This window comes from Symphalangus syndactylus, chromosome 17 (genome assembly GCF_028878055.3).
Source record: "Symphalangus syndactylus isolate Jambi chromosome 17, NHGRI_mSymSyn1-v2.1_pri, whole genome shotgun sequence".
NCBI lineage: Eukaryota > Metazoa > Chordata > Mammalia > Primates > Hylobatidae > Symphalangus > Symphalangus syndactylus.
The window spans coordinates 20,029,220-20,051,659 of NC_072439.2; the positions used below are offsets into that span (position 1 = coordinate 20,029,220).

Below are 22,440 nucleotides of genomic sequence, written 5' to 3' on the forward strand. Positions count from 1 at the left end.
AAAGGAAGTGGGAGGGCTGGCAAGAGCAAAGGGTGGGGGGCAAAGTCCAGGTTGCAAAGGAGATAAAATCACAATCGCCCACAAAGACAGGAAGTAACTGTCAGAGAGCTCAGGATGCATCATAGGGCCGTGTCTCATTGCAAATGACAGTTTGTATAATACCTAATATGTGGTATCAGTGGGAAACCTGGTTTCAAGCCAAGCTCTGCCCTTGTAACCTTAGAAATCACTCTAACAAGTATTTTCAGACACCCAGTTCAGGCCTGAACTCCACCAGTAAACTTGTAATTTCCCAAGGAAACTTACTTTACTGTGACAGTTCTTTTCCATCCTGAGCCAAAATGTGTCTGATACATACTCACCAATTCTCGTCCTACTCTCTGTAGGCCGAAATAAGTCTAACTTCATACCCCTTACCGTCTTCAATCTTCAGGAAAGGTAGAACGGACTAATGGTCTTTTAAAGACATACCTCACCAAGCTCAGTCTCCAACTTCAAAAGGACTGGACAGTACTTTTACCTCTTGCCCTTCGCAGAATTAGAGCCTCTCCTCGAGATGCTACAGGGTACAGTCCATTTGAACTTTTACATGGACGCGCTTTCTTGCTCGGCCCCAACCTTGTCCCAGACACCAGCCCTCTAGGCGACTATCTTCCACACTTACTTAAAAACCTTTCTCCTTATATCAACTCTACTCCCCCCATATTTGGACCCTTCACAACACAAACTACTATTCCTGTGGCCACTCCTTTATGTATCTCTTGGCAAAGACCCACTAGAATTCCCCTAGGTAACCTTTCACCTTCTCCATGTTCCTTGACTCTTCATCTCAAAGCCCAACTACACATACCATTGAAATAATTGGAGCCTCCCAGCTCCGTATTACAGACAAGCCCTCTATCAATACTGGCAAACTTAAAAACATTAGCAGTTACTATTGCCTAGGAAGACACTTACCCTGTATTTCACTCCATCCTTGGCTACCTTCCCCTTGCTCATCAGACTCTCCTCCCAGGCCCTCTTCTTGTTTGCTTATACCCAGTCCTGTAAATAACAGTGAAAGGTTGCTCGTAGACACTCAACATTTTCTCATACACCATGAAAATCGAGCCTCCCCCTCTACGCAGTTACCCCATCAGTCCCCATTACAACCTCTGACGGCTGCCACCCTAGCTGGATCCCTAGGAATCTGAGTACAAGACACCTCTTTTAGTATTCCTTCTCATCTTTTTACTTTGCATTTCCAGTTTTGCCTTGCACAAGGTCTCTTCTTCCTCTGTGGATCCTCTGCCTACATGTGTCTACCTGCTAATTGGACAGGCACATGCACACTAGTTTACCTTACTCCCAAAATTCAATTTGTGAATAGGACTGAAAAGCTTCCTGTTCCCCTCATGACACCAACACGACAAAAAAAAAAGGTTATTCCACTAATTCCCTTACTTGTCGGTTTAGGACTTTCTGCCTCTGCTATTGTGCTCAGAACTGGAATAGCAGGCATGTCAGCCTCTGTCACGACCTTCCATAGCCTCTGTAATGACTTCTCTGCTAGCATCACAGACATATCACAAACTCTACGAGTCCTTCAGGCCCAGGTTGACTCTTTAGCTGCAGTTGTCCTCAAAAACTGCTGAGGCCTTGACTTACTCACTGCTGAAAAAGGAGGACTCTGTATATTTTTAAATGAAGAGTGTTGCTTTTACCTATATCAGTCTGGACTAGTATATGACAACATAAAAAAACTCAAGGATAGAGCCCAAAAACTCGCCAACCAAGCAAGTAATTATGCTGAACCCCCTTGGGCACTCTCTAACTGGATGTCCTGGGTCCTCCCAATTCTTAGTCCTCTGGTACCTCTTTTTCTCCTTCTCTTATTTGGGCCTTGTGTCTTCCGTTTGGTTTCTCAATTCATACAAAACCGCATTCAGACCATCATCAATCATTCTATATGACAAATGCTACTTTTAACAACCCCACAGTACCATCCTCTGCCCCAAGATCTCCCCACAGCCTCAACTCCTACTCCATGTAACCCATCAGAAAATTTTCTTTAAGGTGTCCACGCAGCCCTTAATCCCACTTGAAGCAGCCCTGAGAAACATGGCCCATTATCTCTCCATACCATCCTAAAAACAATTTTTTCGCCACCCCAACACTTCAACACTATTTTGTTTTATTTTTCTTATTAATATAAGAAGACAGGAATGTCAGGCCTCTGAGCTCAAGCCTGCATGTATACATCCAGATGGCCTGAGGCAACCGAAAAGTACAAAAGAAGGGAAACAGCCAACTCCTGTCTTAACCGATTGACCAACCTTACAACATTCTATCATGACTTGATCCTGCCCTGTACCAATTGATCTATCAATCAACCTCGTGACATTCTTCTTCTGGACAATGAGTCTTATGATCTCCCCACCATGCCCGCAAGAGAAAAACCCCCTTTAACTGTAACTTTCCACTGCTTACCCTAGTCCTATAAAACTGCCCTATCCCTAACTCCCTTCACTGACTCTCTTTTCGGACTCAGCCCGCCTGTACCAGGTGATTAAAAGCTTTATTGCTCACACAAAGCCTGTTTGGTGGTCTCTTCACATGGATGCATGTGACACTAACATTTTTTTTTCCTTTTTTTTTTTTTTTTTTTTGAGATGGAGTCTGGCTCTGTCGCCCAGGATGGAGTGCGGTGGCACAATCTTGGCTCACTGCAACCTCCCCGTCCTGGATTCAAGCAATTTTCCTGCCTCAGCCTCCTGAATAGCTGCGATTACAGGCGCCCGCAACTGCGCCCGGCTGATTTTTGTATTTTTAGTAGAGATGGGGTTTCGCCATGTTGGCCAGGTTGGTCTCAAACTCCCGACCTCGGGTGATCTGCCTGCCTCAGCCTCCCAAAGTGTTGAGATTACAGGCATGAGCCAACATGCCCGGCCAAGTCTAACACTTTTTCATACAACCGACCTTCAAATATTGGTAAACAACCTTGGCCGGACACAGTGGCTCATGCCTGTAATCCCAGCACTTTGGGAGGCCAAGGTGGGCGGATCACCTGAGGTCGGGAGTTCGAGACCAGCCTGACCAACATGGAGAAACCCTGTCTCTACTAAAAATACAAAAAAAAATAGCCGGGCATGGTGGCGCATGCCTGTAATCCTAGCTACTCGGGGGGCTGAGGCAGGAGAATTGCTTAAACCTGGGAGGCAGAGGTTGCAGTGAGCCAAGATTGTGCCATTGCACTCCAGCCTGGGCAACAAGAATGAAACTTCATCTCAAAAATAAAAATAAAAAAATAAAAAAACAACCTCGGCCGGGTGCGGTGGCTCACGCCTGTAATCCCAGCACTTTGGGAGGCCGAGGCGGGCGGATCACGAGGTCAGGAGATCGAGAGCATCCTGGCTAACATGGTGAAACCCCGTCTCTACTAAAAATACAAAAAATTAGCCGGGCGTGGTGGCGGGCGCCTGTAGTCCCAGCTACTCGGGAGGCTGAGGCAGGAGAATGGCGTGAACCCCGGGGGGCGGAGCCTGCAGTGAGCCGAAATCGCGCCACTGCACTCCAGCCTGGGTGAAAGAGCGAGACTCCTTCTCAAAAAAAAAAAAAAAAAAAAAAAAACAACCTCTATGTGCCACCTACCCCATCTTCCCTCGGCCACTTCCCACATAGGGTCACCTGAAGCCCCACACCCTCTGCTCACTTTCCCATGGGCAAGTGAAATGCAGCAATCACAGCCAACACTCTGAATCCTAGGGGTGTCCCCCAGAACAGCAGAGCCACAGGAACCCCATCCCCATCCTGGCACCTCACCTCTATCTAGAAGTTGAACGCTATATCAGCTGATCTGAGGACGCTGACTTTTCCTGCTTCTGCTGCTGCTTAGCCATCCCACACCTGTGCAGGTGTCTACTTTTTATTCAGTTTTATTTTGTAAGAAATATTTATCGGAGCCTGCTGTGTACTGTCACCGGAGAGACAAAGGTGAATCACACCTGGTCCCTGCCTCACAGAGCTCCAGGCTATGGATGAAACCCACTCAAAGTCAGACCATTACCATTCAGTGAGAAACACCATGACAGACATCAGAAAAGGGTTTTCTTTTTTTAAAAAAAAAAAAAAAAAAAAAACTTTTTATAGAGACAGGGTCTCACCATGTTGCCCACACTGGTCTCAAACTCCTGGGCCCAAGCCATCCTCCCACCTCAGCTTCCCAAAGTGCTGGGATTACAGGCACCCATCCAAAACAGGCTTTTTGACGCATCTCACTAATCCCCTGTGAAAAATCTTCCACTCTTGGTTTCCTGGGATCAGTTTTCTTCATTTCAAGCTCAAAGTGAAAAAGAGAATGCAATATCCCTGATGGTCCTTTGTGTGGTCACAGCTGGACCTGGCATGTCCTCCTGGCTAATCCAGGGTGCTCAGGGCTCCCACTTCACTCTGAACGTCCTCTCTCCTATTGGAGCTCACCATGTCTGCACCTGCAGCAGCCAGGTAGCTGCACACTAATAGAAAATCCAGCAAGTCAGAAAACTTGATTTACTCCTGTAACTTTGAGGCTACTGACTGTGTTGTTGAACTAATCCTATAACTTCCCTGCACTTTAATTTCCATGTCTGTAAAGTGGGGCAGGTGGATTCGGTCACCCTAGGTGCAGCTGTATAGTGAGAGCTCCTCAGAGACAGCAGCACACCTGATCTCAGCATCCCCCATCTAGCAAATACCAGGCATACACTAGGTGCTCAAAGTCTCACTGAATGTATGTGTGAATAAATGACTCTATGAGAGCCATGTGGATCATGGACAAAGTCAACAAATATTTTTGAACGTCTTTGAACGTCTACCAAGTACACTGTAGAAGAGGGAAATAAGTAACCCAGGCAGGGCAGTGTTTTCTCCTAACTTCCCCTGACCTCCTTCCTGGGGGAGGGAGGGCCTCTGTACATCAGAGAGACTCTTGACACAAATAATGTTCTTGAGATGTGTTATAAGAAGCTGTTGTGTTAACAAGAAAAAAGTCCATTTGTCTTGGGGGTGTTTTATATTAATAGACCTAACAGACCAGAAGCCCCCTCCAATGGGACACAGGATGCAACACCCACCCCAAGTGCATGGAGGGGAAACCAGATGGAGTGAATTGACAGGGAGCAGGACCTGGGAGAACAGGGGGGTAAAGAGACTGAGGCACCCGGAGGAAGGTCTGAGGAGGAGCTCCCGGCCCCTGCGGTGGCCTCGGTGTGGACTGATGCAGAACTCAGCAGCGTAAGTAAAGTGTCCACACCAGGCTCCATTTGTACATGGGACGGTTTTTCAGTAAGAATTTCTTTCTGCTAATGGGCTACATTTTCGCACACTTTCTAATATATCAGGCCCAGTTAATGGGCTACAAAACCATCATTCCATTCAACAGTCATTTATAGAATACTCCCAAAGTGTCAGGCCCTGTGTAAGTTCAGGCAATACGAAAATGAACACAAACAGCTCCTGTCCTCTAAGATCCCCATCCAATGAGCTCCAGGGGCACCTCTCCTACAACACACCCCTGCTCTGCATGGCCCTCCTCTCTGCCCTCCACCAACCCAAATCCTCCCCGACCTCCAGCTCAAGTTCCACCCGGCCAAGTCCCTCTCAGTCCCCCTGCACTCCTGCCACTTTGAGAGATGACTGCACTCATATCTCTAGGCTTTATGAAATGGATGTCATCTCCCTGGTTTTAGAATTTTCCAGAAAGAAGCCACATCAGTGATTTGCATCAGAACAAGCTTAGGCCCACCCTGAGTCTTCAACTTGGACACAGGCTCAGTCCTAGCAGTCCCTGGCCCCTGCAGTGCTTTATAAACACTGCAGTAGCAAAGTCCACAGTCAACTCTGTGACAAGTCAACAGGCCGAGATAATTTGAAAACATGGAGAAAAAAAAATGGTCAAACAAAATCAAAGAGCTTTGACTCATGCCTTTCCTCTTTCCTCCTCTCAGGGAAACAAAGTCACACCCCCTGCTCTCACTCCTGCCTGGTGGCTTCCAAAAAAGGGCTCCCTTGTTAGCCTTCCCTTCAGCCCCCATGAGTATCACCCAGCATTCAAGCCCAGCCTCTCCTCTTCCTTCGAGCACATTTCCTAAAGTCTCAAATAAATGTCAAGTTTATTGAGTGCTGATATTCTATGCCCCTAATGTTAACTTCAAGTATTATTACCTTTCTTCTTTTGCCCGGGGCCATTTCCAAACAAGTGCTGGAGCCAGGCGCCCCAGCAGCTGGGCAAACACACTTCAGGGCTCCTTCCCTCCTGTGGCTCCTGTTTCTCAAACCCTCTGGGACCTGCAGCTCTGGGGGTCTCTTCCGCCAACCCAGTTCCCTCCCCTTTAGACCAGAACAACTAAGCCATGGCCACCTTCCCGATGGACACACAAGGAGGCCTGGTGTCACCCACTGCTCCAGGGGCGGTGTTCTGGGCAGAGGAGCTGCCTCTTGTCCTGGATCCTGCTCTGCTGCCACCTTACGTGGCTGCAGAATTGGAGGGAATTGTGAACAGAGAGAGGACAGGGCAACTTCCCAGGCAACAACACTACTATTGCCGATATTTTGCCAAGGATGGGAGCAGGAGCACAGAGGGGAAACAGACCTTGTCAAAGTCTCTTCTACCAACACTTATGCCCACTTTCCTGCCAAATATTCAGATAGAGAGGGTCATTGAAAGGTATAAGGAAATCCAAGTGAGAAAAAAAGATTTGAGGAAGAAATCATGAGGCATTGGGGTGTGAGGAGGCGGGAAAGAGTACAGGAGAGAACTGGCACGGCTGCCAAGTTATCAGTCACCTTCTTTTGTTCTTAAGAATGCTGAATTTCTTTTGTTTGACCAGTTTCACCTCCCAAATTCCCATAAAGCACATGGTCTAATCTGTTACCTAACAGCAAGACAGCGTCACCTCACCTGTTCTCGCCCTCGAATGGGAACGCTGGCCTGGGACTAAATCATAGACCGCCAGGCTGAGTACCCTGACCTGAGTCATCCCCAGCAATCAAGAGCCTCCAACAGGGAACCTTCCATTACACTCTTCAAGCAACGTACAGCTGCACCAACAGTTGCAATGAAAGTTCTAATCTCTTCCCTCCTCCTGTTGCTGCCACTAATGCTGATGTCCATGGTCTCTAGCAGCCTGAATCCAGGTAAACAAGACTCTATGAAGGGGAAAACGGGGGGAGGAAATGTGGCAAAATAGGCCACAGACACATCAAAATGCAGCTTCTCTTAGCTATGGGGGATTGGGGCAAGTGAGCCTTTCTCAATGCCAGTTTCCTCCTTTACCAAAAGCAGCAAACTGTACTTACACCCAAACGATGTTGAGAGAGTTAAACGAGATTTTGTATGTGAAAATATCTGCAACTGGCCGGGTGCGGTGACTCACACCTGTAATCCCAGCACTTTGGGAGGCAGAGGCAGGGCAGATTACAAGGTCAGGAGATCGAGACCATCCTGGCTAACACGTGGAAACCCTATCTCTACTAAAAATACAAAAAATTAGCCAGGCCTGGTGGCACACACCTGTAGTCCCAGCTACTCAGGAGGCTGAGGACGGAGAATTGCTGGAACCTGGGAGGCGGAGGCTGCAGTGAGCCGAGATGGCACCACTGTACTCCAGCCTGGGTGACAGAGTGAGACTCTTGTCTCAAAAAAAAAAAAAAAAAAAAAAAGAAGAAAATATCTGCAATTGTAGCTGATCTCCCTCACACACACACGTACGTATGTATGTATATACTAGCTCAACAAAGATTTGCTCCCATGCCTTCTCCCCCAACACTTTTCCAAAAGAGTAACATAATTCTCATGGCTAAATTTAATGATGGTGGTGGGAGGGTGTTGAAAGCAATGGTACCTTTATAAAAGATCAGGAAGTCCTTGCTTATATTCTTTACTGTGCACCAGAATGCCACCAACATGTCTTAATGCTATTTGCTGGTAACATAATAAACTAGAAAAAGTCTGTCACCAGGTAGTGTCCATATTTGAAGTTTTATCCATAGCAAGCCCTGCTGTAACAGCTCACATTTTGGGAAGCCAACCTTACTTAGCTTAGGGGTTCCAAATCTGCTCCAGCTTTCACTATAAAGTGGGCCAGCCCTTCACAGAGCAACCACGCAGAAGAGACCTGATCCCCATGTACATTTCCGCTTGTGAGCACCATCTCCCCAAAGGCCACTTTGAGGTGAAATGGCTTTGTTACATACTCAGCATCAACTTGGTCCTAAAATCAGGAGGTATTCTCCCTTCTCCACCCCAATTTCCAACATCCCCTCCTTTGTAGAGAGAGTGCTCCGGAAGCTGTTAAGCCCCATAGCCCTAGGGCCTAGACCACTATTCCGAAAGGGAAGACTTTTCCATCACTATGACAGACACACAGGCTAGAGTCCTCTGCCTGGATTCAAAGCTCTAGCCCCAACCTGCCTTTCCAGTGTACCTCCCTCTACTCACTAAAAAATACTATTTCTCCACCCAAACTAACCTGTTTGCCCTTCCCTGAACAGGTATTGTGTTTTTCCACCAGCTCAACTTTGCTCACACACCCAGCTCAAAACCACCTTCCCACAGCTTCCTTCAGTTCCTCCCACAGCCAGACATGTGGTCTCCCTCCTGAGAGCCGGCTTAGCCCTGCTGGACACTCTCTTCTTGCACTTATCATCTGCTGCCTTATATTGAGGGCCTTCATGTGCCTTTCCTGCCTCCACCCCCTGTCCTTCTAGGCTGCAAACTACTTGATGGCATAGACTGGTGCAGTTTCCATATCCCTCACGCTATCCAGCTCAGTACTCAGCAAACATGAGCTAACTGCAAGAATGCATCCTCAGGTTGCTAAATCAAACCAGGGCTTCATAGCAGCTCTACTGACATTTGGGCTGAACAGTTCCTTGAGGTGGGGGCTGTTCTGTGCATTGTGAGATGTTCAGCAGCATCCGCGTGGCCTCTCTCCACTACATGCCAATAGCAGCCTTCCCTCTCCCTCATCCAAACCCCTGTTATGGAAGCCAAAAATATCTCTAGACATTGCTAAATGTCCCCGGAGGGGGAACCACCCTCGGTCAACAACCACTGCTCTACACCAATAGTTCTCTGCATGGCCACACTTTTAGACTCACCTAGACCTTTACACTCAGCTTGGAAGTCAGGGGGACCTAGATGCTGGCTCTGCCACACACTTTGCAACCCTAGACAAGTCGCCTCATTTTTTTGAGTTTCAGTTTTATCATCTTAAAATGAAGAAAATACCACTTGTCACATACACTTGTGAAGATTAAATGATCCGCAGCGTGACCTAGAAAGGGTTTAATAAATGGACTGAGTAAAATTTCTAAGTCGCTCCTAAAGCACGAGGGTGAGGAACTGGGGAAAGCTCCCTGCGCCACCAGGGGGCGCCATCACAAACGACGTCGGGTGGGTGGCGGCCGGGCTCAAGTCTTGTTTCCCAGCCAAGCAAAGTTTTGCAATGCTGGCCTGAGTCTGAGCCACTTAGTCGCTAAAGGAAATAATAGCTCCTCCATCCCCAAAATAAATCTCAGAATAAAGTCTAATCTTATTTTATCTCTTAATCACATACATGCTCAATATGCTTTTCACAAGGTTAAGGGAAATAGAAATAAGTGAGAATATATGAGGTCATTAGGAAATAAATTACTTATAATAACAGATTATTCATTAATTGTAATATTAGTTATAAAATTACTTATAATATCAGACACATTAAGAACTCCTATATCACAAGCATCGTTCTAAGCACTTCACACTTATTATCTCATTTGTCCTCACAAATCTAATGCATTTCTTACTTTTTCTTACTTTTCATTTTTCAGACTTTGAAAAATACTGTAAAAATAGAGTTCCAGTACAGCCTTCATCCAATTGTTTTCAAACAATATCTTATGTAACCATAATACGATTATCAAAACCAGGAGATTAGCATCGATACCATAATATTAACTAATCTACAAATGTTCAAATCTTGCTAATCATCCCACTCATGTCCTTTTTCTGCTCCAGACTCCAATCTGGGATCCCACTGAATAAAATGTCAGATCTCCTAGGTCTCCTCCAACCTGGGAGAGTTTCTCAGTCTCTCCCTCTCTTTTGGGACCTTGACACTTTTGAAGCGTTCTAGCCAGTTGTTTTGTAGAATGCCCCCTGAATATGGGTTTGTCTGATATTTCCGGCTATGCATTTTGGGCAAGAATACTTCAGAAGTGATGTATCCTTCTCTGGACATCCCAGCAAGAGCCCCAGGATGTCGATATCTCTCACTACTGATGAAGTTCACTTTAAGCACTTGGTTCAGGTGGTGTCTGCCAGGTTTCTCTACTGTAAAGTTACTATTCATCTCATTGTAATTAATAAGTATCTTGTGGAGAGACACTTTGGAAATATGTAAATAGCCTGTTTCTTCTCATCATACTTTTTTTTCTTGTTATTCACCAGTTACAGCATCATCATACTTTTAACATTAACTTTTAGAATCTATGGATGATTGTTTCCTATAAAGAATTACTACTGTGGTGTTGGCCAAATAGTGATTTTCTACTTCCATTATTCCTTCTACATTTATTTAATCAGAATTCTGCCATAAGAAAGAGTTATTTATTTTTCTTTTTCTTTTTTTTTTTTTTTTTGAGATAGAGTCTCGCTCTGTTGCCTAGGCTGGAGTGCAGAGGTGTGATCTTGGCTCACTGCCACCTCCACCTTCTGGGCTCAAGCGATCCTCCCACCTCAGCCTCCTGAGTAGCTGGGACTACAGGCACACACCACCATACCCGGCTAATTTTTGTATTTTTAGTAAAGACGGGGTTTTGTCATGTTAGCCAGGCTGGTCTCTAATACCTGGCCTCAAGTGATCCCCCCACTTCGGCCTCCCAAAGTGCTGGGATTACAGGTGTGAGCCACCATGCCTAGCCTCTTCTTCCTTATTTATTTATTTGTTCAGTTATTTATTTATATCAGCATGGACTCATGAGTATTTATGGGTTGGAATCCATTGCTATCATTATTTATTATGTTGCTCATATTGTCCCAAAATTGGCCATTGGGAGCTCCTTCTAGTTGACTTCTGTGACCTTTAGACACATCTCCATCATTTTTTGAGCAGTTCTTTACTTTCTGACACCACAAGAAGCTTCGGGCTCCTCTTTTGTTTTTCTGCCCCAGCCCTGGATCAGCTATTTTTCCTGGAAGCCCTAGTTCCTTTCATGGGAGAATGATATTTACAGACCATGGGCACTGACTGATAGGCCCATTGCTAGTAGGTGCTGGTGCTCCTAGGCCCTCTAGTGGTCAGAGCTGGGAAATAACACACGCACACTCGTGTAGAGTAGTCCCACTTAATTGCAGTTTCAGTTACCCCCCAACAGTGGTCCAAAAATATTGTTATCTTGAGAAAGAAAGAGAGACAGAAACCACATTCACATCATTTTTATTACAGTATATATACGTGTGTGTGTGTGTGTGTGTGTATGTATATATATATATAATATATATATATATATATATATTTTTTTTTTTTTGAGATGGAGTCTCTTGTCGCCCAGACTGGAGTGCAGTGGTGCGATCTCGGCTCACTGCAAGCTCTGCCTCCTGGGTTCACGCCATTCTCCTGCCTCAGCCTCCCGAGTAGCTGGGACTAAAGGCGTGCGCCACCACACCCGGCTAATTTTTTGTATTTTTAGTAGAGATGGGGTTTCACCGTGTTAGCCAGGATGGTCTCGATCTCCTGACCTCGTGATCCGCCTGCCTCGGCCTCCCAAAGTGCTGGGATTATAGGCGTGAGCCCCCACACCTGGCCTATTACAGTATATTTTTAAAATTGTTCTATCTTATTAGTTATTGTTAATCTCTTACTGTGCCTAATTCATAAATTAGACTTTATCATAAGTGTATATGTGTAGAAAAATATATATATATATAGGGTTTGGTACTATCTGAGACTTGAAGTATGTTGGGGGTCTTGGAATGCATCCCCTGTGGATAAGAGAGGACTACTGTACTATTATTAACCACATCTTATAAATTAGGAAAATGAGGCACAGAAAAGTTACACAACTTTGTCCAAAATCACAAAGCAAATATGTAGTGGATCTGGGAAATGAAAACAATGACAGATGCACCACAAATCCTAACTAGTGGAAGTAACTTCTTTACACATCCACATAAGCAGAAATCCACAAGCCCAATATTCCAGCATAGATGCTCTCTTTGGAAAATAACCAGAATTCCACAGCAATAACCACGATGATAACCATCATGTACTCAACACTCGCCTGGGCACTGGGCTCCCACAGCAGCTCACTTATTCCCAGCAACTCTGCAAGGAGGATTTTACCATCCTCCTTTCACAAATCAGGGAATCAAGGATCATAGAAGCCAAGTGACTTGTCCAAGTTGACATAGTTAAGTGACAGAGCCAGTAGCTGACCCCAGGCCCATGTGGATATAAAGTGCATGCTTATGCCACTGTATCAGTGGTTCCCAAAACTGATTTTAGGTGGAAGGTAAATAAGCTTCTTTTTACTTTAATACTTATGTATTTTAATGTATGTTAGGAAAAAAACTAAGCATACATCAAACCTGTAATTTCACAGATAATATTGCATAGGATGAGGATGTTTTGCAAAATAAATTTGTTTAGAGAAAAAGTATAAAGTGGCCAGGCATAGTGTCTCATGCCTGCAATCCCAACACTTTGGGAGGCCGAGGGGAGCGGATCACTTGAGGTTAAGAGTTCAAGACCAGCCTGACCAACATGGTAAAACCTGCCTCTACTAAAAATACAAAAATTAGCCAGGCATGGTGGTGGGTGCCTGTAATCCCAGCTACTTGGGAGGCTGAGGAAGGAGAATCGCTTGAACCCGGGAGGTAGAGGTTGCAGTGTGCCGAGATCACAACACTGCACTCCAGCCTGGGCGACAGAGCGAGACTCCGTCTCAAAAAAAATAAATAAATAATTAAATTTTTAAAAATTAAACATTAGTACAGCTCTTCTGAAAGCAATTCTTAACTTTTGACCCAGTAATTCCACTTTGGGAACTCTCTCCCAAGAAAATAATCTAAAATTTGGAAAACAGTTACAAGAACAAAGAAATTTACCAACATCTAAAAAATAAAACTTTCTAAATATTCAGCAATGGGAAGGCAGTTAAATAATTTGGAACACATAATTATTGAGAGTACTATGCATTCATTAAAAATGTGTTATGAAGATGACACAGCAACATGCCTAAAAAGAGAATGTGTTTACCTGTTATGGTTATCACTATATTAATAAAAAGCATATGTAGGTAACAAATATGCCAAAATACCAACAGTCAGTAAGAATAATAATTTCTCTGTTTGTACTTTCAAAATTTTCTCCAACAGTTAAATTACATTTAGACTAAAAAAAAAAAAACTTCAGAATTAAGGAATTCAATTAAATAATCTCTAGGATTTCCTTCAGGGTCTAATATTCTGTGGTTTTTCTCTGGAACTAGGAGTAGAGGTCAGGCAAGAGTAAAAATGTTAGAAAAGTTTAGATGGCAGGGGCTATGCCTGCTTAAATTACTTTGATAACACTCAAAACAGCACATGAGAACATTGGAAAAGCAGCCCTTGGGGAAATGACGCAACCCCCTCCATCTGTGTGGCAGAAGTCTGGGAAGCAGGAGGCCTGAATTGAACCATATGATCTCTAAGGGTCCTCTCCAAACAACTTATCCAGCCACGTGTTGAACAAACATTTACCAAATACCTACCATGTGTCAGGAACCACGCAGCTGAATGACTACGGAACCAATGGTTCGGAGTCTAGTGAAGAAGAAAGATTTTATTTTAGTTTGCTAGGACTGCCATAACACAATACCACAGACCGGGTGGCATAAACAAGAGAAATTTATTCCTCACAGTTCTGCAGGCTGGATATATGAAATCAGGGTGCCAGCACAGCTGGGTTCTGGCAAGGGTCCTCTTCCAGGTTGCAGACAGTGGACTTCTCCTCTTATCTTCAAGAGGTGGAAAGAGAATGAAAGAGCTCTCTAGGATCCCCTCTACTTTTTTTTTTTTTTTTTTTTTTAGACAAAGTCTTGCTTTGTTGCCCAGCTGGAGTGCAATGGTACGATCTCAGCTCACTGCAACCTTTGCCTCCCGGGTTCAAGCAATTCTCCTGCCTCAGTCTCCCGAGTAGCTGGGACTATAGGCGTGCGCCACCATGCGCGGCTCATTTTTGTGTTTTTAGTAAAGACAGGGTTTCACTATGTTGGCCAGGCTGGTCTCAAACTCCTGACATTGTGATCCACCCACTTCAGCCTCCCAAAGTGCTGAGATTACAGGCGTGAGCCACCGCACCCAGCCCAAATCTCCTTTTCTTATAAGGACACCAGCCAGACTGGCATAGGGCCCACCATAACAGCCTGATTTTAATCACCCCTTTAGAGGTCCTATCTCCATATACAGTCATTCTGAGGTACTGGGGGTTACGGATTCAACATGTGAATTTTGGGAGACACAATCCAGTCCATAAAAGATTTCAAACAACAACATTACAGTGCAATAACAACTGCATTCAACAACAATGGGAACCATATGAAGGTATAATTCATTCTGAAAGGAAATATCAGAAACTACCACAAAGGAAGTATCATCTGAGCCAAGTTCTTACTTGAGAATCTCAAGTCTATAATCCATCATCCTTGATTGTCTTAGGAATTTTTTTTTGGGGGGGGGGGGCCGAGTCTCGCTCTGTCGCACAGGCTGGAGTACAGTGGTGCGATCTCAGCTCACTGCAACTCCCGCCTCCTGGGTTCAAGAGATTCTCCTGCCTCAGCCTCCCGAGTAGCTGGGACTACAGGCACCCGCCAACACGCCCACCTAATTTTTTGTATTTTTAGTAGAGATGGGGTTTCACCATGTTAGCCAGGATGGTCTTGATCTCCTGACCTCATGATCCGCCTGCCTCGGCCTCCCAAAGTGCTGGGATTCCAGGCATGAGCCACCGTGCCCGGCCTGTCATAGGAATATTTTAAGTATCAAAAAATGGAGATAAGACAGAATCAGAAAATAAAACAGGCTCGGATAGAGGCCAAAAGAAGAATGTATTTGTTCCAGAGGAACAAAGGTAAATACCATCGCTTAATAGTTGAACTGGGATTTTGGATTCAAATACAGCTACTTGGGGTTTGGGGTGGGTGTGGTGGCTCATGCCTATAATCACAGCACTTTGGGAGGCCAAGACGGGCAGATCACTTACGCCCATGAGCTCCATACCAACTCGGGCAACTTGGCGAAACCCTATCTTTACAAAAACTACAAAAAACTAGCCAGGAGTGGTGGTGCATGCCTGAAGCCTCAGCTACCCAGGAGGCCGAGATGGAAGGACCAACCAAACCCAGGAGGTCAAGGCTGCAGTGAGCCGTGATTGCACCACTATACTCCAGCCTGGATGACAGAGTGAGACCCTGTCTCAAAAAACAAACAAACAAAAAACCCAGCAACTTGGAGGTCAAGGGAAAATCTTGATTTAAGGAATAATCTCCTCCTCGCTCTCACTCTTTTAAGTCATGAGGATTTTAATGTGAGGTATGGGGAGAGGGCAGGAGGTTTCGACAACCCCCTGCCTTTTATCCTGTCTTCCATCTAGAAGCCATTCTTTCTCCACCTACCTTCAGCTAAGCTTTTCTCTAGGCCAGATTTTTTTAATCATTAAATTTTTGAATATGCTTATGTATAGGCCAGATTTTAAACCTCAATCCCTTATCGATTAAAATACCCCTCAGCTGGGCATAGTGGCTCACGCCTATAATCCTAGCACTTTGGGAGGCCAAGGCAGGAGGATCACTGGAGCCCAAGAGTTCAAGACCAGCCTAGGCAACATAGCAAGACCTTATCTCAAAAATATAAATAAAAATAAAATATTCGTCTCTTGAAGTAACCTAGATTCTTGAAGTAAAAATGGAAAAATGGAACTGTGCTGACCTAGGTAGCACAATGCTGGGAAGATCATTTCTGTTCCCTTTCCAGTGTCTGGATGTGACCTGTTTCCTTCCGACAGGGGTCGCCAGAGGCCATAGGGACCGAGGCCAGGCTTCTAGGAGATGGCTCCAGGAAGGCGGCCAAGAATGTGAGTGCAAAGGTCAGTAACTCAGCATCAACAACAGCGATGGCATCACCATGACCCCAGCTCTCTCCCTTGGGCCCCTCTGAGACCAACGCAGATGTTATCTCAGCTGACCTCACCCATTCCCCTCTCCACAGCCTGCCACATGCAGCACCTGTGCCCACTTTCTTCCTGACTCTCAGGAAAGAACTGGACTTCTCCAAGGTCTAGGGGAAAGCCAGCCAAATGTCAGGCTGCCCCCTGCCCCTTATCCTTTTCCTGAAGAACCCAGAGCTACCGTCCAAAAGGCTTTTTATTTTTTCCTGGCCTTCCAAAAGCTTCCTGAATCCTATTCTCAGCCTTATTTTACTCATAGGCAAGACTGAAAGCAGAGAGGCAAAATGGCTTCCCCAAGGGAAAGCAGCCACCGGAAGGCAGACACCCAAGCCTTACTCCTCATTCTTTGGAGTAATGACATTCTGATGCACCCTCCAAATCTGCCACCAAACCCTGGCCCAAACCCTTGCCCAAACCCTTGCCCAAACCTTGCCCAAAGTTGTCAGGAGAAACAACTCAGAAATACTGGCATTCAAATAGCTGGATGGACACTGTTCTCTGTTGACCCCTTTTCCCACCCCACTGCAGTGGAAATGCAAGGCACAGAAGATGGCGATTAAAGCTCTGTCCTACTCCCTCCTATCAAATGTATTAACTCTCCCATCTAAGCAGCAATGCTGTTGTTCCAGATTGGTTCCTGAGAGCCCCGAGAAGAAAACTCATGACAGTGTCTGGGCTGCCAAAGAAGCAGTGCCCCTGTGATCATTTCAAGGGCAATGTGAAGAAAACAAGTAAGTTTCCAAAGGATGATTTTCCTTATACCAGAGTCACTCCGTGAAATCACTAGGGATGAAGCACGGTTGAGAATAGAAAAAAGAGGTGAAATTAAGACCAGGATAAGCACACAACTCAGCCCTTTCTACTCAATGTCAACTTGTCGGGAAATAGGAAGAGCAGGAAAAGCAGGATATAATTTTCCTGATACTGGAAAGGTTTAACCAAATTCTTAGATTTTAAAACCTCAGTTTACCAAAGTGAAGGTAGATGGGGCTGTTGGAGACCTGGTCATTAATCTCTGAAGATTACACCAGTGTCAGCATCAAACAGAATTTGACTCCTCCCTGGTCTAGCAGTTTTGTGTTTGTTATTTTGTTCTGTTTTTTGAGTAGGGGGGTCTTGCTATGTTGTCCAGCTTGGTCTCAAACTCCTGGGCTCAAGTGATCCTCCCACCTCAGCCTCCCAAGGATCTGGGGTTAGAGGTACACACCACTACACCCAGTTTAGTCTACCAGTTTTTAGGTGTCATATAAAAAGTAAATTGGCAGCCGGGCACAGTGGCTCACGCCTGTAATTCCAGCACTGTGGGAGGCCGAGGCAGGCAGATTGTTTGAGGCCAGGAGTTCAAGACCAGCCTGGCCAACACGGTGAAACCCCGTCTCTACTAAAAATATAAAAATTAGCTGGGCATAGTGGTGCACGCCTGTAATCCCAGCTACTCGGGAGGTTGAGGCACAAGAATTGCTTTAATCTGGGAGGCGGAGGTTGCAGAGAGTTGAGATCACGCCACTGCACTCCAGCCTGGGCGACAGAGTGAGACCGTCTCAAAAAAAAAAAAAAAAAAAAAAACTAAATTGGCAAATGTTAAACTGATTGATATTATGATATTATCAAGAATGGGATATATCAGGATCCTTATACACTATTGACGGAAGTAAAATAAATTTGGCTGTATCAAAATTGTAAATGAGTATAATAACTTTAATCTAGTAATCTCACTTTAGGAAATCTCAACAATAGAATACTAGCATGGATGCTCAAAGATATAGGTACAAGAATATTAATTATAGCAGTATTTGTATTGACAAATAAATGGGGGAAATTTTCTCCAAAGCCAAATTGGGAAAAATTAATTACTGTCAAAAATAATTAGGTAAACCAGGGGCAGTGGCTCAGGCCTATAATCCTAGCTACTCAGGAGGCTGAGGCAGGAGGATCCAGTAAGCCAAGGAGCTCAAGACCAGCCTGGGCAACACAGCAACATCCTGTCTCTAAAATAAATATAATAATAATAATAATGAGATAAATCATTATGTGTTGGCTGGAGAGATATCAACAATATATTAATGAAAAAAAAACGATGTAGAGACCCCCTATTTCACATCCTTCATTAACATAAGTTTCAGGTGGATTACAGATCTAAATTTGAAAGACAAATTTACAAGGAAATACAGGAGAATATATTCACAACCTGGAGGTATGAAAGCCTTTCTTAAACAAAATACAAAATGCACAAACCATAAAGTAAAAGAGTAAATAAATCTGACTTCACTGAGATTAAGAAATTTTGATCATCAAAAGAATAAAATGACAAGCTGCCAAGTAGGAGATGATATATGTAACATACACAACCTTCAAAGGATTAGTATTCAGAATACATATATAAGGAATTCCTACAGACCAGTGAGAGGAGGGCAGGAAATACAACAGATAAACGGGCAAAAATACTTGAATAGCCACTTCACAGATTATGAAACCCAAACAGCTAATAAACAGATGCAATGGCACTCAATCTTATTATTACAAGGAAAATGTGAATTAAAACTAAAGTGAGGCCAGATGCAGTGGCTCATGCCTATAATTCCAGCACTTCGGGAGGCCAAGGCAGGGGGATCACCTGAGGTCAGGAGTTCGAGACCAGCCTGGCCAACATGGTGAAACCCCATCTCTACTTAAAATACAAAAAAATTAGCCAGGCATGATGGTGCACATCTGTAATCCCAGCTACTTAGGAGGCTGAGGCAGGAGAATTATTTGAAACTGGGAGGCAGAGGCTGCAGTGAGCCAAGATCACGCCACTGCACTCCAGCCTGAACAACAGAGTGAGACTCCATCTCAAAAAAAAAAAAAAAATGGGGAGAGACATAAACATTCAGACCATAATATATACATAAAGTTTAAAAATGAGCAAAAATAAACTAAATTATTTAGGAATCTATACACATAGGTGGTATAATAAAGAAAAGAAAGTAAATAATTACTATAAAAGTCAGGATTATCACTGTGAGGGGGAGAGGAAGCAGTGATCAGGAAAGGAGGGGTGCTGCTGGCAATATTCTATTTCTTTCTTTTTTTTTTTTTTTTTTATTTTTGAGATGGAGTTCTGCTCTTATTGCCCAGGCTGGAGTGCAATGGCGCAATCTTGGCTCACTGCAACCTCCGCCTCCCGGGTTCAAGTAATTCTCCTGCCTCGGCCTCCTGAGTAGCTGGGATTACAGGGATGCGCCACCACGCCTGGCTACTTTTGTATTTTTAGTAAAGACAGATTTCTCCATGTTGGTCAGGCTGGTCTCGAACTCCTGACCTCAGGTGATCTGCCTGCCTCAGCCTCCCCTACTGCTGGGATTACAAGCGTGAGCCACCGTGCCCAGACACAATATTCTATTTCTAAGCCTAGGTAATAGTTTCATGAATATCTGCTTTGTAACTATTTGTTTAATTGCATGTATAAGTTTCTATGAACTTCTATAGAAATATAATACTTCGGCAATAATAGATTCAGTTTTTTTTTGGGGGGGGTGCGTGGTTGAGACAAGGTCTTGCTCTGTCACCCAGGCTGGAATGCAGTGGCATGATCACAGCTCACCTCCTGGGCTGAAACGTTCCTCCTGCCTCAGCCTCCCCAGCAGCTGGAACCACAGGTACACGCCACCATACCCGGCTAATTTTTGTATTTTTTTGTAGAGATAGGGTTTCCCCATGTTGCTCAGGCTGGTCTTTAACTCCTGGGCTCAAGCAATCTGCCCACCTCGGCCTCCCAAAGTGCTGAGATTACAGGCATAAGCCACTATGCCTGGCCAGATTTCTTAAAGGTGCAGACTAAGGCAATATGTATAGTATAATCTCATTTTTGTTTTTAAAATAAACCATGGTATTTATATACCAGAAGGTATGGAAAAATATGTAGCAAACTATTAACAGTGGTTAGCCCTGGAAAATGTGTTGTAGAGGCTGGGGTGGGAGGGGTCGTTTTACTTTTTACTGGATTTTAAAAATTTTTTCCACTGAATGAGTCTTATTTTTATAATTTTTAAAACTCTCATAAAAATTAAATGTTGGCTGGGCACAGTGGCTCACACCTGTAATCCTAGCATTTTGGGAGGCCAAAGCGGGCGGATCACCTGAGGTCAGGAGTTCAAGACCAGCCTGGCCAACATGGTGAAACCCTGTCTCTACTAAAATACAAAAATTAGCCAGGCATGGTGGTGGGTGCCTATAATTCCAGCTACTCGGGAGGCTGAGACAGAAGAATCGCTTGAATCTGGGAGACACTGGTTGCAGTGAGCCGAGATCGCACCACTGCACTACAGCCTGGGCGACTAAGTGAGACTCCGTCTCAAAAAAAATTAAATGTTAAGGCGAGGCATGGTGGCTCATGCCTGTAATCCCAGCACTTTGAGAGGCCGAGGCAGGTGGATCACATGAGGTCAGGAGTTCCAGACCAGCCTGGCCAACATGGTGAAACCCTGTCTCTACTGAAATACAAAAATTAGCCAGCCATGGTGGCAGGCACCTGTAGTCCCAGCTACTCGGGAGGCTGAGGCAGGAGAATCACTTGAACTCGGGAGGCAGAGGTTGCAGTGAGCTGAGATCGTGCCACTGCACTCCAGCCTGGAAGACAGAGCAAGACTCTGTCTCCAAAAAAAAAAAAAAAAGAAATGTTAAAAATGTTTTTAACACTAGCCTCTCCCCTTTATTTGCACCCTAGGACCCCAAAGGCACCACAGAAAGCCAAACAAGCATTCCAGAGCCTGCCAGCAATTTCTCAAACAATGTCAGCTAAGAAGCTTTGCTCTGCCTTTGTAGGAGCTCTGAGCGTCCACTCTTCCAATTAAACATTCTCAGCCAAGAAGACAGTGGGCACACCTACCAGACACTCTTCTTCTCCCACCTCACTCTCCCACTGTACCCACCCCTAAATCATTCCAGTGCTCTCAAAAAGCATGTTTCTCAAGATCATTTTGATTGTTGCTCTCTCTAGTGCCTTCTTCTCTCCTCAGTCTTATCCTGTGCCCTCCCCTTACCCAGGCTTAGGCTTAATTATCTGAAAGATTCCAGGAAACTGTAGCTTCCTAGCTGGTGTCATTTACCCTTAAATACAATCAGGAAAGTAGCAAACAGAAGTCAATAAATATTTTTAAATGTAACAGATCAAATTGTTTCCTTCAAATGGGGTCTGCCAATTCACATCCAGATGACACATTTTACCCTATTCACTGTAGACTGAATCCAGATTCTACACATACTTATCCCCACCAAGACCCTCACTCTGTCTCCATTGGCCTACTTGTTTATCTTTCACTCATTCGACTAATCTTTCTGAGGTAAGAGCTAGGTGGGACAAAAAAAAAAATGTATACCAATGAACCAGACATGATCTTATTAAAGATAATATAGGTTTAAAAAAAAGAAAAAAACTTGGCACAGTTTCTTAGCACTTAGGCAGCCTTTGGTATTTATAACTACTATCATCACCGTTACCACTATCATTGTCAGTCATTATCTGTCATTGTCATCAGTGGTCACTGTCTTCTGTGAGTTTCCAATCTAGTACGGGATCATAGTTCAGGGCTAGAGAGATGGCATGGAGTATCTCAAATGCCATTCAGAAGGGCCTCAAGCTATAAAAATGGGAGGGCATGACATTAGTTTTTAGCATGAAAGTTAAATGATCAGAGTGACAATATAAGGAAATTAAACTGGCAACCTGGCTGGGCGTGGTGGCTCACACCTGTAAGCCCAGCACTTTGGGAGGCCCGGGGGCGGGGGCGGATCACTGAAGGTCAGGAGTTTGAGAGCAGCCTGGTCAACATGGCAAAACCCCATCTCTACTAAAAATACAAAAATTAGCCGGGCGTGGCAGTGCGCGCCTGTAGTCCCAGCTACTTGGGAGGCTGAGGCAGGAGAGTCGCTTGAACCCAGGAGGTGGAGGCTTCAGTGAGCCAAAATGGCACCACTGCACTCCAGCCTGGGCAACAGAGAAAGACTTGTCTCAATAAATAAATAATCTGGCAACCATTTGTAGGAATGAACAAAGAGGGAAATAATTATTACAACAACTACAGAGACTGCCCCCTGAATGACGCTTTCCTCAAACATCAGAAGGAGAGAGAAAAAAGGAACACTCATCCAGCATCTGGCTTCTGTCATCCCAGATGACAGGGAGGCCTAAATTGGGATGCTTCCCTTATGAGAGGAAACACTTTAACTGAGTGGTGGCTGGGGTGGGGCCCTATTTATG

The 22,440-nt window shown here is 44.7% G+C and overlaps 1 protein-coding gene across 2 annotated transcripts in view; it reads left to right on the forward strand.

Moving 5' to 3' along the window:
* The window catches only part of CXCL17 (C-X-C motif chemokine ligand 17), a 48,200-nt gene extending 26,504 nt beyond the window's left edge, over positions 1 to 21,696 (forward strand). Inside the window, exons 3-6 of one of the 2 annotated variants that reach the window (XM_055250392.2) lie at positions 6,898 to 7,152; positions 16,041 to 16,121; positions 16,832 to 16,933; positions 20,908 to 21,696. In XM_055250392.2, the coding sequence (XP_055106367.1) occupies positions 7,074 to 7,152; positions 16,041 to 16,121; positions 16,832 to 16,933; positions 20,908 to 21,005 (360 nt within the window). In that variant the 5' untranslated portion in view covers positions 6,898 to 7,073 and the 3' untranslated portion in view covers positions 21,006 to 21,696. Of the gene's footprint in view, positions 1 to 6,845; positions 7,153 to 16,040; positions 16,122 to 16,831; positions 16,934 to 20,907 lie in introns of both variants that reach the window. The other variant, XM_055250393.2, reaches the window with a different exon arrangement.
* Positions 21,697 to 22,440: the final 744 nt, after the last annotated feature.